Source organism: Cyrtonyx montezumae, unplaced genomic scaffold (genome assembly GCF_038088225.1).
Source record: "Cyrtonyx montezumae isolate F1298 unplaced genomic scaffold, pur_monq_1.0 scaffold_36, whole genome shotgun sequence".
Taxonomy (NCBI): domain Eukaryota; kingdom Metazoa; phylum Chordata; class Aves; order Galliformes; family Odontophoridae; genus Cyrtonyx; species Cyrtonyx montezumae.
Genome location: NW_027072041.1, coordinates 2,287,352 through 2,303,737, shown reverse-complemented (window position 1 = coordinate 2,303,737; position 16,386 = coordinate 2,287,352). Strand labels below are relative to the sequence as shown.

Genomic DNA, 16,386 nt, shown 5'->3' with positions numbered 1-16,386 from the left:
GCTCTCCCACATCTCTTTGATTAAGAGAGCAGTGGACTGTGTGGACTAACTTCATGTTGCAGAAATGGTCTCTGAAATTCAGAGTGGCACGTTCAGCAGGAAAGAAACCCACACCAGTACCCACTGTGACAGATTCTGTCAGTGTTGCATTGAAAAAAGCCACAGAGCAATGTATAAATAGCAGTTTTGAATAGAGTGGACTCAGGGCTGCTTGTGAATGGGGTATGAGGTGCCAGAATTCTGACTTCAGCCCTCATTTTGCTGTGCCTCTGCTTCCTGATGAGCTTTTGTTGTTACTTAAAAGCACAGAGGCGGGGAAAAGGAAGGTACTGCTGTGACCCTGAATCTGAATTAATGCTTGCAGTTTTGTTTTCTTTCCCAATGCAAAGAAAAATTGAATAAAAAGGACAGATGACCATGATAGAAAGAAATATTCTTCCCTCCTCAAAATCAGGAGATGAAGAGTAAGTTACCCATGAATAGGGCATGACTTTAGTGCAAAAAAAAATCATTATTCTCCAGACAAATCTGTCATGTTTCAGGCTATGGAAAACAGTTAAGGGCTGTGTTATTGCATGGTAAATTTGCTTCTCCCTGTTGCTGACTATCTAGCTGTTTAGCACTACTCTGTGAGAAGAACTGCAAAAAGAAGCGGGGAAGAGCTGTGTAACTCATTTTACCTGTAGTAGACAACACTCTTCTCAGAACCACCCCACTAAAAAAAGAAAAAAAAAAACACACAACAGAAGAGTTGGCTGAAGAAATCATGGCAATTTAGAAGAAAAACAAAAGCAAGAAATAATTTGCTTTTTCCAGTATTTTACTGAGTTACCCTGCTGTTTTGTCATACAATATTGAAAACTTCCTCATTGAAAGGTGCAATGTAGGTGTTTGGAAAGCACTGTTTCCAGTAGGCTGTAATAACTTTTGTTTAGCTTTGCTGCCTTGAAGCTGATGTATCACAAGGTGACAGGTGCACCTGGAACACCATCACCTTCTCTAATCACCTCAAAGAAGATTCTTAGCACCATTAAACTCAATTTCTAACATGGCCCTCCTCTGTTACCTATTTTTGAGTGCTTGGGAAGTCTTTCTAGGTCTGATGTTATGCAAAGTGTGTGTTTTACAAACCCTTCCATCGTAGCTTACACACATCCCACTCCCCTTCATGAGTTTAGGATACTCTAGAAATGCTGCTGAAGCATTTTACAGTTAACACTGAAGTTAGAAATCCCCAAGTTAATGGCAAGGCAAAGCTCTCTGGATTGAAACAGTACTAAACTGAGTACACGCAGTTCCTAGGAACATTTTAGTTTTTGTAAGTCTGTGTTAAGAACAAGTCTCTCTTTTTCACTTTAAATTCTTTAATTTTAGAAACTGTTGAAGACAGTGTTTTCCAAGCAGTGTGCATCGACGGCTTTGGTCAAAACACAGTACTCCTTTCTAGTATACTTATCATACCAAAAGCATACCATGAAGTCACATTGCAGTAAATTGGCACAATGAGTTTTGCAAGAACTAAACTTGTTTAAAAAAGTTATTAAGTAAACTTGCACATTAACATTTTAATAGCTATAAAAATGCTGCTTTCAGCTCCTACAAAACACGCTAAAGAGATATCCCCACAAGAGCTGAAAATCTATGCACAAACAAAGGTCAGTATCATAGGAAGAGAGGTTTTATACAAACGAAGCAATTATGCAGTTAAAAGTATTTACTTTTTCCTGCTGCTAACTAGACAAACATACAGCAGTCAGATAAAAATATACTACAACTCTAAGTCCTGTAACATATAGGAACTGCTAAGTTTCTCTTCTAAATGGAAATTTTGTATTTTGAAATGTGTTACCTGTTAATACTGGACAAAACTATTGGCAAGTATTTAAATACTTTTAAACCAAGATTAAAGGGGCTTTTATTCCACCAAAACAAACAAACAAACAAAAAAAAGCAAAAACAAAACCAAAAAACCAAAAACAAAAACCAAAAAACAGAACAACATTTTAAAATACTATGCTTATAAAATTATTTAAAACTTTCAGCAGTCTATAGATTTCAAATGCAATCCTCTTCAATAAGAAGTAAAACGAAAGAAAATAACTCCAGTGGTATCATTTGTTTTCAAAGGCAGATTCTTTTGCTGGCTTTTCAAGTTCTCTCTCTTCACCACACGTCCTAGAACGACAATAAAAGAACATTAATGACCATAAGAAAACAGAGAAAGCAACTCTTAATCCAGATTTCTTAAAATACAGAGTAAATGAAACTGATACAAATTCAGTGGATGAAGCCTGGAAACTGAAAGTGGTATGGATTCCAACTGTCCTTCTTTTAAGTAGACTGTCCCCTGCCATGAAACTGAGGTAGCAGTAACTGAAACCACGTGAATGAGCGTGAAGAGTTGTGAGCAGCAGCCATTCAGAGGTCAGTCTGTGCTCCATTCAGGTTGTCCTGCAGAGTCCACTGCCAAATACATCACCTCAAGGGAAAAGCAGCCCAGGGTTCTTTTTTCTTCCTTCTTTTTTTTTGCATGGAAGGTGTCCATTTAACATAATGTTACTGCTCTTATCAGCGGCCCCAAGGCCCAGGCAACATTGAAGAGCACCACGCATTTCTGCCTACAGAAAGTGGTTATTAAGTTCAAAATCACTACAGAAGCATTAGACAACTTGTCTTCCAAAGTTTTTGAAATACATATTGAGAAAGGTGTGAATGTGTCTCGCCTCAAGTTAACAAAGGAAACAGAATTCAGAGCCAAGTAAGCAGCCTTGCATTTGAGAAGTTTACAGAGCACACGCTTACACTCAGGAGTGGGGACTGCAGAGGTACTCTGAACATTCACATATTCATGGTTAATCTGTGCACCAGTTCCACTTCTAAAAAACAGAGCACTGCACCAGTGTGTGGCTTTCTTGAATTGAGACAGGTAGACAGATACTTTTCTCAATCCTAGATAGTCATAAGAGGTTTTACAAGTTCTGCTTTACATTCACTGCTTAACAGAAGTTGTACCAAGTTTCAAACAAAGTAGGGCTGATTTCTTCGTTTAGAAAAGTCAAAAAAATTAGAAAAGTCAAAGAGTGTACAGTTCAGGGCTATTGCAAACACCACAAACATCTGGAGAGACAAATCTTTATTGGCAAAACATGTGACCCCAAAGTAGCTCCTTCATGGAATATGTATTTGCAAGTCCTACACATACAATATAATACTTCAGAAATTACTATTTTAACTGTTATCTGAGGTGCTTATTTTGAGACTACTACATTAGACAGTCTGATCCATGCCTGCTATTTAATGGGTGCCTAACTGTAGCTGTTGTAAGCCTCTCTTCCACACTATAAAATAAGCATGCACTCAACTTCATCTTCTAATAGCAAATGTAAAGGGAGATCTAACTGAGATTATCTTTTCGTCATTGGAAGGTCTGTGTTATCAAGTTTGGAAGGAATAAGGAAAGGAACAGGCAATGTAAAAACTTGTACCTTGGGGAACTAGTTAAGTAATCATTCATTTTCAAATACTTCCACAGATACACTCCACTGCTGGACTGCCAGACTGATCTGTTACTGATTTCAAGTAACTTAGATGTTGCACTTCATTAGTACTATTCTGTGTTTTTACCACATCTCCCATTTAAGCAGCATACTTTACTCTGTAAGTTGTGCTGGGAACCTGCAATCTCTTCTTGATTACACTCCCTTAAGGCGCTGCTTGTTGGAGGCAAATGACATGAGATCCTCATCACTAGCTGAAAATAACCAAATGTCATTTCTGATAGCTGTGTAATAAGAAACCATTAATTCCAAGACTGCCTCTCTCTGCTAAAACCGATTTCATATTCATTAAAAAACAAGCAAACAAAAACAATCCACCAACATCATCTTAAGTTTTTTTTTTTTTACTCTGAATAATTGACAATGTTATCCTCATTTGTACAGGTTCAATTAGACACCCAGAAGAATGCCAGACAACTGCAGTTCCTCCTGGATTGTCTGAAGGAAGGTAATGAAAGGAAAGCTTGCAGTAATACATATACTGCTAAACAAAAGGCATCCCCTGAGAACAAGTGCAGAAGTACCTAAAAAAGAACCAAACTAGCATTCTGCTTTAAGGATTATCTTATTCTTTTCCCTCTCCCCCTCCCCACTAAACTCTATTACTTCTTGCATTCTACAAGAGGTTAACTCCTTGTTTCTGTTTACAGAACTGCATTTTCAGTAAGGCTAAGGTTCAAATACTTCAGGAGGAAAGTATCTGAAATTCAATCAGTTCAAATTCAAACATTTCAATGGCTTCTTGTTCAGAAAACGTAAATGTATCAACTGCTGTAATGAGTTGCAAAATGTCACAGGTTTCAATGTGTGAATGAAACATTTCACTTGCATTTAGCCAATACTGGTGACAGCAAAGGATCCAAGAGAACAGTTCAGAGCTGCATCAGGACAGGGTCAGGATGGGCTTTAGGAAGAGTTTCTTCACCAAGAAGGCAGTCAGGCACTGAACAGGCTCCTGGGGCAGTGGTCAAGAAACATCTGGACAATGCTGACAGAAATACAGTCTGAATTTTAGGTGATCCTCTCTGGACTAGGTTTTGGGTAATCTATGTGCTGGGACTCAAGCCCTGTGGGTCTGTTCCAACTTAGGATATCCTATTCTACCACTAATTGAAGTATTTTGGCTATTGATCAGTATAAATGGAGTCAGGAGAAAAATATTTGATAAATTTAATTTGTTTCTGTTAAATTCAGTTCAGACATCATCTACTTTAAGTCACCTAAAATATAATAGGAAGTCTGTATTTCCCTCAGTCTCACCTTGCGCTGTTATACTAGGAAGAAAACCCATATTTTACCTTTTTCAATCTCCACTACAGCAGTGATTTCAAAAATAAAATTTTATCATTCTCTGAAGTTGAGAAAAAAATGAGAACAGCAACTCAACAAGATGCAGGAAGTTCAATCTATTCACAGTCGATTTCCATCATTTTACTGTAATGAAACAAATCTTTAGCTCACTGAAGTAATTAACTCACTTTTTCTTACTACCAACTTCATGCTTATCTTTCTTTTCTTCAGCATTCTCTCCATTAGGCTGTGACTGGTTGGTGTCTTGAGTTTCAGACCCTCCATTCAGAATCTTTGAACCTTTATAATGAAAGGGCAGAGGAAAATAATCAGTATAGCAGACAATAAAACTGCTGTAAGAACTCCCAGATAATTTTTACCTTCAAACTCCAACACTGTAAACGTTTCCCCCTAATGGCTGAAATAATGCAAAACAAAAATACCAAATAGTGTTTCAAATAGCTTCTGAAGTTTCAGTGTAACAACAATTTTCCTGATGGGACATAAATTCCTTGAGTTCTGCTCCGGTTCCTGGCTACAAGTAACAATATATATTCTGATGGGCTCCACCTCAATGTGAGTGGAATACGAGGTCCCCTGAAAATATCCATCAAGAAAGAACCAAATGTGCAGTCCAGGAGAAGGTGTATGGGCTGGTACAGACGCATCATCCTGATATGAGCTGCAGTTCATGGGATCTCACCTTCTGGACTTTAAGCACTGAATAAGCCACTGTAGGGTGACACTTTTTCTTTTCTCTGGACATGGAGTAGCAACAAATACCGAAATCCTGGATGGCAAACAGGTTCATCTTCTTAACTGAGTTCCTTCTCATCAATGGCACCAGAGAGGTCTCCCTTTTTTGCCAGGACTAGGACTGGGATGCCCAGGAGCTGCAGCTTGTTACACAGGTCGCAAAGGTCTCAATCTTCTCCTGGGCAGCAGCAGAAGCTACTATGTACACAACAGCACTCACTCCACAGTAGTATAGCTCTCACGTGCTGTGAAAGCACAGCTGGCCACCTATGTCCAGAGCTTTACAGTAATGTTCCCCTTCGTGATCCCCCTCATTCTGAATCCCACCTTTGGGACTGTGTCTTTGTTGAAATGGCCTGACACAATGACAATGACAAAGGTGGTATCTGTCAACTATAGCCCAACCAGGGTCAGCACCATCTTCTCCTTCCAGCAGAGCACCAGGAGCCAGTCCAGCAGCTCACTGAAAAGAGCTAGTGTGCTGCAAGCAAGCTTTCCAGGCTGTACCACGCACATCTGGGCAGAGTCCAGCTTACCCCAGAGCCAAGCCAAACCAGGCCAAAGTGGATGGAACAGGGCTGGGCCATGCCAAACCCTGCCACACCTGTATACCATACCACAGCTCCAGCATTGCCTGCATGCAACTGTCATAAACAGGAAAATTATGCATCATCTTGACTGAAATTATGTACAATATACAGGATAATGAGGAGATGAGGCCTAGTTAGCATGGGTTTGTGAGAAACAGGTCCTGCTTAAGCAGCCTGATCTCCTTCTTTGACCAGGTAACCAACCTAACGGATGAGGGAAATTCTGTGGATGTAATCTACCTAGACTACAGCAAAGCCTTTGACTTCATCTCCCTCAGCACTCTCCTGGAGAAGCTATCAGTTCTTAAGAAAACAGGCTCCATGCTGGGGCCCAGAGAGTGGTGGTGAACTGAATTACATCCAACTGGTGACCAGACAGAGGTCAGTACGTGGGCTTGTCCTGCTCAGTATCATTACTGATAATCTGGACAACGGGATTGAATGCACCCGCAGTAAGTTTTGCAACTAAGTTGGGAGGAAGTGTTAATCCACCTGGGGGTAGGAAGGCCATTCAGAGGGACCTGGACAGGCTCATGGATAGGCTGAGGCAAATTATATGAGCTTTAACAAGACCAAGTGCCAAGTCCTTCACTTTGGTTATTAAAAAATCCATGCATTCCTATAGGCTTGAAGCAGAGTGGCTGGAAAGCTGTATGAAAGCTGTCAGCAGTGTGCTCAGGTGGCCATGAAAGCCAACTGAATCCTGGACTGTGTCAGAAATTGTACAGCCAGCAGGAGCAGGGAGATGACTGTCCCTTTGTACCTGGCATGGGTGAGGCCATTCTTTGAGTACTGTGTTCAGTTTTGGGCCTCTCTCTACAAAAAAGACATCAAGGCCCTGGAGTACATCCAAAGAAAGGCAAAGAAGCCAGTGAAGGGTCGGGAGCACAAGTCTTACAAGGAGTGGCTGAAGATACTGGGATCATCTAGTCTCTCTGGAGTCTCCTCTGGACATCACAGCTTTCTACAGCTCCCTGAAAAGAGGTAGTAGCAAGGTCGGCCTATTTTCCCAGGTAACTAGTGTTGGGATAAGAAGTAATGGCCTTTGGTTGCACCATGGGAGGTTCAGCTTGAATACCAGGAATATCTTCTCAGAAAGAGCTGTGATGTATTGGAATGCACTGTCCACAGATGAGAAAGAATCAACATCCCTGGAGGTTTTCAAGAAATGTGTAGAAATGGCACTTCTGGACACTGTCTACAGCAGTCACAGGTATGGGTTGATAGGTGGACTCAATCATCTCAGTGGCCTTTCCAATCTTAATGATTTTATGTATAAAGCTCTATTACTGCAGGAATTTTTAACTTCACATTTTTTGTGATGAATACATGTTTTGCTCCAGAATTACAGAAGAGTTTGTTCAGAATAAGTTCTTGAGGAGCCTAACTTTAGGTTTAAGTATGAACTGACAATTCATTTTGCTGAAGTTGGAGATTTACAAAAAAAAACCTATACTGAACCATCTTACTACACAAAGAAAAAATAGAGAACACTATTTATGTCAGTACTGGTTAATATGGATCTCCTGTATTACAAGAAACTAAAATCACTTACCCGCTTGGTCCTTTTCCTTCTCATTTTTTTTGTTTGTTCCTTTCTTCCACTGTTCTTTGGTTTTATTGGCTTCCTCATGCTGCTTCTGCTCAGCAAGTGATTTATTTAGAACTTGTGAGAGAACAGAATCTCCTTCTCCTACCAGAAACATGGTCTTGAACTTGTTATATAGCATTGTAGATTTCTCCATGATAACTTGGCTAACCTTGAACTTCCGTATCTGAAATCAAAGTGATAAAACAAGTAGCTCCACCTAAGTATTTAAATACTCGTGTAAAATCCACCAAATGCTAGATGAATATAGAATCCACTATAACTTGAAATGAGAACACAGACTTCTACGCTCTCTGAAGTAGTAGGCAACATGCAAATTTTGAATACTATTTCCTTCAGTAGCACTGCAGATCTTACCTTCTTAAGTGTCAGAATCATCTCTGTATGTTTCTGAGCTTGTTGCATTGACACTTGGAGGGATGCCAATTCATCAAGAGCCTCAATACACCTGTTCACATCCTGCAAAGAAATTAGTTAGTCTAATGACTGCAATATTAATAACTCATAAGCTATACTGAATTCACTTCCACATTTAATGTTTTCTTATAAAATCCTTAATTCTACTGTGTAATTAATTTTATAACAATCTCTACCAGCAAGCTCGCAAACACAAATTACTACTGCTTGTGTTTCACCTATTTACATAGCAAAAGGCAGGTCATTTGAATAACTTATTTAAATAAACAAATAAACAAGTAAAACTAACTTGAAACTTCTGTTATATGAACTCAAACTTTCTGCTTCTTTCACAATTCTAGGACTCCTAAAGGCTAAGTATTTGGAGAGCAGCTTTCTCATTCACAATTTTTCCACAAGCGACTGAGTCACTGAGAAGCAAAATAAAACTTACTGGACTGCCTCTGACAGGCAGAACGGTGTCTTTGTAGATTATTTAGTTAAAAACTGAATGAATGACACCATACAGGGCACTTAGAAATAATTATGTGTTTTCTTCCAGTTCCCAGAAACTTCCCCCTAATCACCATGAATTTTCAAAGATTAACTGGAGTGGATGCACAGTGACATTATTCAGCATCCTCAGCATTCTCGGGCTTATTCCACACCAAATCCCACTTCATTTAAATGTTTCTTCTGTCCACTAAGCACCCAGTATATTTCCCAGTCCACTCAGCAACAAGACCATGTTGTCCCAGACTACCTGTTGCTAGTGATGTACATGATGAAGCCTGCATTTTACTCCACAGATTCAATTCCAGATGGATTTTGGCTTTCCTAAAACCCCTTTCATCTATGTTTGGACAGTGTCTGCGTATTCTTTCCTGGTCATCTCCTCCTGTTCTCATTTCCTTCATGCTTGCTTTTTATGACTGAACTTAGTAAGCAGCACCTTGTTCAGCCATGCTGCCTTCCTACCACATTTGCTCATATTCTTTCTCAGAAAGATGGACCAATCTCAAGAAGGCCAATTCCTGCAAACTGGTCAGATCTCTTGTTCCCCTTTTCTCTCCTGGAAGAGCTCTCAAGGGATTCTTCCAAGCAGGTCCTTTCATAGGCCAAAATCTGCTCTGAGTCCATGGCCTTGATCCATTTTGTCATGCTGCCTTTTCCCAGAATCCTTAACTCCACCATCTCATAGTCAATGCAGCCAAGATAGCCCTCAATCTTTGTGCCTCTGATTAGTTCCTTCACTAAGCATCAGGTCCACAAGGGTGTCTTCTCCTATTGGATGTCTGATCCAGTGTCAGGTAATTCTCACGCTCCAGAAATCTATTAGATGATCATGTATTCCACATGTTGAACTCTACTAGAATCAGTGTGGTCCTACAAGTACCAGAAACTTTCAACCTAAGGTATCTTTCACCTACCTCAAGAATTCATTCTCAACTTCTTAATTTTGTTACTTACAGCAGGTGTCTTTGTCACTATCACCCTCATTTATCTATCTAGCCACTAATCTTGACTACAATTTTTTAGTTAACAGTCCCAGTGCAGAGATCCCAAGTGTTCCCACTTGCTTCTCACTGATATTTCCTGGCACCTGTCCTTCCTCAAAAGTCTCTGTCCACCCATGTGAACATACCAGTCTCATGAACTATTCCAGCAAATGTCTGTGATCCCAATGATATCACAGACTAACAACTTCAGGCATCTAATTCCTAATTCACCACTGCTAATGCATTTACATGCATGCACTTCAGAGAGGCACCCAGTTGTGCTGACCTTACTGAAAAATTTACACCCTTCTTCATCATGTTGTGCTGTTGGCACTCCCTCATTTCTGTTCATGTACTTGCAATCAACAAAAGAGAACCAAAATGGCATCACCACAAGGTCACTTCTGTTCATGTCACTCTCCGTTATTTGTTAACATCTTGGTCCATCATTTTCTCACTTTTTCATTTGCTGTTGTTTCTGGTTTAAATTTCTTTAACCAGCTTAGCCAGCCTTTTGGCAGTGATAACTTTCCCCAGATATTCAGGCACATCCTCCTTGCAGTCCTTGACCTTCAGATAGATCCCATCATCACAGCAGCCAAATCCTGTTGCTTACATCAACTCCAGAACTAAATGCTAATCCAAAGAATCCATCCATTCCTTCACAAGCCCTTTCCCTTCATTAAGAGGGCAGAGACTACCACCTGGGTCCCCGTGCACTTAACTATCACCTTCGAAGCCACACAGACATGCTTGCTATTTTCCAGACCTCCCCTGGTTGTAACACTTGTGCCAAACATGGAAAAACAGCAGCCACTAATAAAAAGCCTGAGGATCAGACAAGCCTCACCCACGTGCCAGTAATGTTCCAAATCTAGAGCCCCCAAGAAGCAGCAAACAATGAGCTGAGAAAACGGATAATGGTCTCCATCCCTTACATCACGGAGTCCCTAACCTACCACACTCACTGACTCCTGGTGCTTCTGCCTTGCTCAGGGCGAGCTAGCAGACACTTCACTTGTCAGAACTCTGTCTGAATGTTTCTGATAGTTTTGTTTGAAAGTACTAATATATATTAATATTAAGTCATCTAGTATCTAGTTATCTAGGTAATAGGTTATCTAATTCTGCTTGCTAGCATCTATCTTTTAAGATCTGCAGTAATCCTATTTGAACAGTACAGTTCTCTTTGAAAATGAAAAAAATAGAATCCTTTAATTCTCAGAATAGTAATTAAAAACAAACATGTATGACAGTTAATTGAAATTCTACAGATACATTAAAAGATACATATACTTACAAGATTATCAATTTTCAGGGAGTTTTTAATTTCTGCATGTATCCTCTGGAGCCTAGAATCCATTGATGTCTCTGAAGATTAAGAATAGTATGCATTAATATTTGATTATCTCATCAAATTTGTGTTTGTAGAAACCTTAACACAAATGTGAGTATCACAAAGAAGGCAGAAAAATGGATGGGCAGCCAACTTCAGATAACCATGTGGAAATAATAATTTGCATTATTTATGGATGTGATTTGAAATAAAGTTTACAGGTCATTTTTATATTTTCTATTTTAAATGGACACCAGTAGCAACCTACATAGTTTTCACCTTATAAGCTGAAAATAATTTTCAGTTTCACTATTGTGATATCACCCTCTGTTAAATTAAAAGTATGCTTCAGTAAATATAAGCAGGTACTAATTCTGAAAACCTCTACTGACAGGTTATCTGGATATTAATGCATTTGTTTTTGGCAAGTTGGACATGCTTGAAATCACAAGTGCAAGCAAATAAAATGGCTTGCAGTTTCTCAGGCAGGTTGGAAGGGTAAGTGTTCATGTCCAATTCTAATTTGTGTGCCAAATGCCTGTTTTTTTTTCTTTTTTCTTTTTTTTTTTTAACCCATATTTAATGATACAGGTCTTGAAAAACACTGCAGGCAAACAAAATTTAAATCCAGTCAATCTTCGATGAGTTTGGATAACTTTTTCCTCCCCCCTGCCAAAAGTGGAACTGCTTGCAGCCTATCCCTGTGGATCTTTACTACACAGGCTGCCCTGAAAGTCATGCCTCCTATTTCATGGTGTTGGCCTGCAATGCCAGAGGTGGATGTCAGCGATATGGAAGTAGGGGCTGAATTTTCCCAACAATATCTGTTGCCCTTTGTTGCTGTGTGACAGACGGCTGCAAAGGGGCAGCCTACCAAAGTGGTGTCTGACATGGAAGTATGGATCAAGCAAAGATGTGTCATCAAGTTCCTCAATGTGGAAAAATATGGCACCCACTGGCTTGCTGAACATTTATGGAGATAAACAGTGGATCTGAGCACAGTGAGCTGGTGGTGGTGCATTTCAGCAGCAGTGACAGCAACATGAAAGACAAGCCACATTCTGGGTGGCTATGCAGACTGCTGTCCATCACTGGTGAAAATGCATAGCTAATGATCTTGGCTGTGTTGAAAAATAGTGGGTTTTTGCTGATAATTTGCTCTGTCAAACAGTGTTCTTGTTCTCTTTCCATGGAAATAAATAGGAGGCATTACTTTTGGAGCAAGCGACATATAGTACAAGCTACAGCTAGTGGTTTGAATTGCCCTCAAAAACCAGAGTACTAAAAAAGGAATGTCTTATCCTGATGAAGGTCAGTTTGCAACTGTGGGTTAGTAGGCAAGACCACAGTAATCTGAATCTAAGCCTCTTGCTCAGGAGAAACAAGCCTCTTGTTTAGAAAGCCTCTTGCTCAGTAAAAGGTAATATCTAAATACTCAAAGAGCTCCCAGTTATTGTGTTATGAGAAGACAAAGAATAAAGGGAAAATGGAAATGATTCAACCCAAGGAATTAGTTGTTCACCAGTAGAAGGAATCATCTCAGAGAATATTTAAAATACTGAGTAATAGTAAAACAAGAATAGCAGTGAACTATTCTAATGCACTTAAGAAACAACACAGAAGAACATGAATGCACTGTCAAACAGATCCGAAGAAAAGAGTCATAGATCATACAAAGTCGGACTGAGACCCCAACTTCACCCTTAGCAGTAATTACTTCATCCAGGCAGTTAGTTCTCAAAGTTTAAGATGACCCACAGTATTCTGTTTGGCTTCTTTAAACTAACCTCTCTTCTTCTCCATCTTCTTAACTTCTGTTTTCTTGCCTTCTTCTTTACTCTGCCTATCAAAAATGTTAAAGTGTTTTTACAATGCTGTAAAAGTCTGCTCTTCAGTCTCTTTTCCCTCTACATTTTAGATGAGATGCTATGTTTTACAGAGACAGTATCTCAAAACATTAGCATGCAAGAAACACAATGAGCTAAATCCTAGTTTTCAAAGGCTGAAATAAATTAACAATTTCTTTTTTTTACTTTGACATTAACACTGCTGTTAAATCTCACAGTTTTCTCCAAAAGCAGGAAATTATAAGTTTAGAGGAACAAGTAACATCTGTATACTGCACTGTTTTGTTGCATGTAAAGAACCAGAGAAGTGGCACTGAACAAAGGATATTTATACTGGAAAAAATACTTAAGATGAACAAAAATAAAAAGAATTACACTACTGTTTAACATTACTACAGGGAAAGATTATAGTTAATTTACTATTAAGATTACTGTAATTGGTTCAAATGCAACTTTCTCACATAGTTATTACAGTGCATGTATCCTAAAATTGACCTTTAATATATCAGCAATATATTAAAGACAGAAATACTCCTGGCTCTTTTTCTAATTACCTTACAAAACCAAAGTTTTTGTTTTCTTGAGTCTCAACTTATCTCCATCTCAAAGAGGAGATGGACAAAAATCTTTCAAGCTAGCTTTTTAACTTTTTATTTATATAAGATTAATAATCCTGTTTTTATTTAGAATTTCTCAGTCCTGTTTTACTGACAAGTTTAAAAGCCTTATTTTAAAATCTGTATATGGTATACCATGAATAAGTATTACCATGCATCCACAAAATCTTCAAACCTGCATCTTCTGTGTTACCTTTTATACTCCATCAAGTAAGAAACAACAATTTTAACGCATGTAAGGCTATTTTACTTCAACTGGTAACAGAGGTATTTGCTTTTGTAAGAAGCACTGTTATTACTTTATCTGTTCTAACCACTTGATTAGAGTTTATGTGAGAAAAAGTAGACTAAAACATGAGAAAGATAACCGAAGAAAGATTCAGTATGTTAACAGACGAACCTGGAAACAGCACAAAAAAAAGGAAGCGCTTCTACTTTTTATCAGTATTGAGCCTTGTGCTTCTAGACATCAGCTACAATTAAATTCATTGTGCATTCACTAAAATTAACTACTACTCCCATATGTTTCTTAAACTAAGCTATATATATCCTTCAGTGTATAAAATACGAAAGCTATTTAAAATTTAACACTTATTACTATAACCAAATCAATACGTGACAGTTGACTGCAGAAATCAGTTCGTCAGATTTAAGCAGTGATACATTAAGAGCTGAAGAAATGCTGAGAATAATTTATTATCTCGAGTTGGAAATGTTTAGGTTTGCTATGGGCAGGTAAAATGTTAGTTTTCCATAGGAGTGACAGGAAGAGGAGAAGAAAGGGCAGGAGGATCAAAAGCCCAAACTAGAATCTCGTTGATTTGTGTCAGAAAAAGTAGAACTGGGTAGTTAAGAACAAAGGGGACCATTATCCTCTTCCTGTTTCTCAGAGTTTTTACCTTGTTTTCCCTTTCTTCTGCCCTTCCACCAGCTGTGGGGGGATGGGAACATTATGCTTTAGTAGTGATAGCTTCTTCACCCATTTACAGGGTAGGTCTCAAGAATGAGTCAATTTCCTCCTACTGCCCCACCCCCTCCCTCAAGTTCATGGCAGGATCTTCTCTTCACTCCTAGGCTCGATTCATTTATGATAATTTATCTTCTGATTGCAGAGTGCTCTTGATATCAGTCAACTGGCTTTGCAGCGCCAGAGCAGAATAATTATTAACTTTTTCCTTGATTTGGCTGATGGTGTGTGCTCCAGCTGCCAGAGAGAAGGAAATATTTTCCAGGGATCCATACACATTCCATGATGTGAAAAAAAAATAATCCATGAACATGGATTAAAGATCCTACCACTCTTACTCAAATGTCTTCAAAACAAATATTCAGAGAAGCTATTCATATTTTCCTTTTCACACATATATGGTTAGAATACTTCTAAATAGTATGCAGAAGCTGTCATATGCTGTAAGTTCTCACTCACTGAAAGGTGAGCATCACTATTTCTAGGTTCAACTCTTCCCATCCTCCCAGACTTGTACATATTGATTTAGAAGGGCTCTTCACTGTCTCCACTGAAAGTTAACAGACCAAAAAAAAATGGCAGGTGGAGAATAAAGAACACAGTACAAACCAGCTTGGTATTTTTACAGGCACTGTTTTCTCTTCCTTGTTTCAAAGTACTCCTACAAATTTAAGGCATCCTTTTAAAAAATACTCACAGTTCACTTTCTCCCTGTTCCTCTTGCTTACGCTTTCTGTCTGTCACCTCTTTCTCGTGCTGGCCTCTCATGATGTTTCTTCTGTGAGATGCCTGAAAGCTTCTTCCCCCTTTTTTCTTCTGTGTTTAGGGGATTGGAAAGAGAAAAGGGGTATTCAGATTACTGAAAGTAAGACTATTAAATCCTTTTCTCAGGACACATATAAACCTACCTACACACACTGAGTTAATTACAGTTAATCTACAGCAACTGTTCAAGGAACAATCTGACAACAACTGGCTTTCTATGCAACTAAATACTAGACCTTATGCTGATATCTCTGGATTTCTTTAGTCCTTTCTCCCTTCTTCTTTCTCCAGAAAAAAGAAATTATCTTTAATACCACAAAAGTGAAGAAACTGAGAAGACTGGGATGATGTTATGGCTTTCAAAAACTTATTTCAAGCCAAGTATTCTCTTAGATGCATCCAAAAAGAAAAACAAAACCAAAACTCTACAATTACTATTTTAAAATCTATCTTCAAGTGTCTTAAAAAAGGTGATTTTATTAAAAAAATACTGAAGAAGTTCCTGCAAAAACTATCTGACAGAAAGAAGTTTTGTAGATTTTGTTCTGTATATTTTTATTAGCAAACCACAAGGTTCCGACTTCCTTAAAGGTCTGGAATTAACATCAAGAAGTTATTTTCAGTGATACTACTTTCTTCCATAATAAATGGATCTGAAAAGCCGAATTATACCTTTTCACCTTCTTCTTCTCCCCCCTCATCTTCAGAATCAGAAGCTGATGCAGAACCCAGTTTTGCAGCATTCTTCCTTTTTGGTTCAGCCTCTTTCTTCCCATCCTTTTTATCATATTCCTTCTTTGGTTTTTCCTCTTCCTTCTGACCATCCTCATCCTTCTTCCCTTGTTTTTTAGGCTTCTCATCTGGTCCTTTCTTCTTTGCTTTCTCCTCCTCATTAACACTGACACATGAACAGCATTTAGGTATCATAAACTATCAACAGTGAGTTTAAAAACAATCATATAGAGCGACACCTTCCTGAATTGAGACTTTCTTAACTACAGAATATTAAAGTTAATTCACTCAGTTCATTTAATGACTTGTTACAAAACACTCAAGACTTTTTCTAAAATTAGTCTATTACCTGTGCAAAACAAAAAGTATTAATAGTATGGAGGTCTTAATGAAGCAGACAATGTGAACACAGACAGAATCCAGAA

At 38.6% G+C, this 16,386-nt stretch overlaps 1 protein-coding gene and 1 pseudogene across 2 annotated transcripts in view; both read right to left on the bottom strand.

Moving 5' to 3' along the window:
- Window positions 1-1,357: 1,357 nt before the first annotated feature.
- PSIP1 (PC4 and SRSF1 interacting protein 1) overlaps window positions 1,358-16,386 on the bottom strand; it is a 45,968-nt gene continuing 30,939 nt past the window's right edge. The window contains exons 9-16 of one of the 2 annotated variants that reach the window (XM_065745554.1): window positions 15,902-16,127; window positions 15,162-15,280; window positions 12,821-12,876; window positions 10,998-11,068; window positions 8,160-8,261; window positions 7,749-7,968; window positions 5,036-5,147; window positions 1,358-2,175 (exon numbers count right to left, since the gene is read on the bottom strand). In XM_065745554.1, the coding sequence (XP_065601626.1) occupies window positions 2,112-2,175; window positions 5,036-5,147; window positions 7,749-7,968; window positions 8,160-8,261; window positions 10,998-11,068; window positions 12,821-12,876; window positions 15,162-15,280; window positions 15,902-16,127 (970 nt within the window). In that variant the 3' untranslated portion in view covers window positions 1,358-2,111. Of the gene's footprint in view, window positions 2,176-5,035; window positions 5,148-7,748; window positions 7,969-8,159; window positions 8,262-10,997; window positions 11,069-12,820; window positions 12,877-14,396; window positions 14,702-15,161; window positions 15,281-15,901; window positions 16,128-16,386 lie in introns of those variants that run through there. The other variant, XM_065745555.1, reaches the window with a different exon arrangement.
- On the bottom strand, window positions 5,547-6,539 carry LOC136054316 (ADP-ribosylation factor-like protein 8A; annotated as a pseudogene).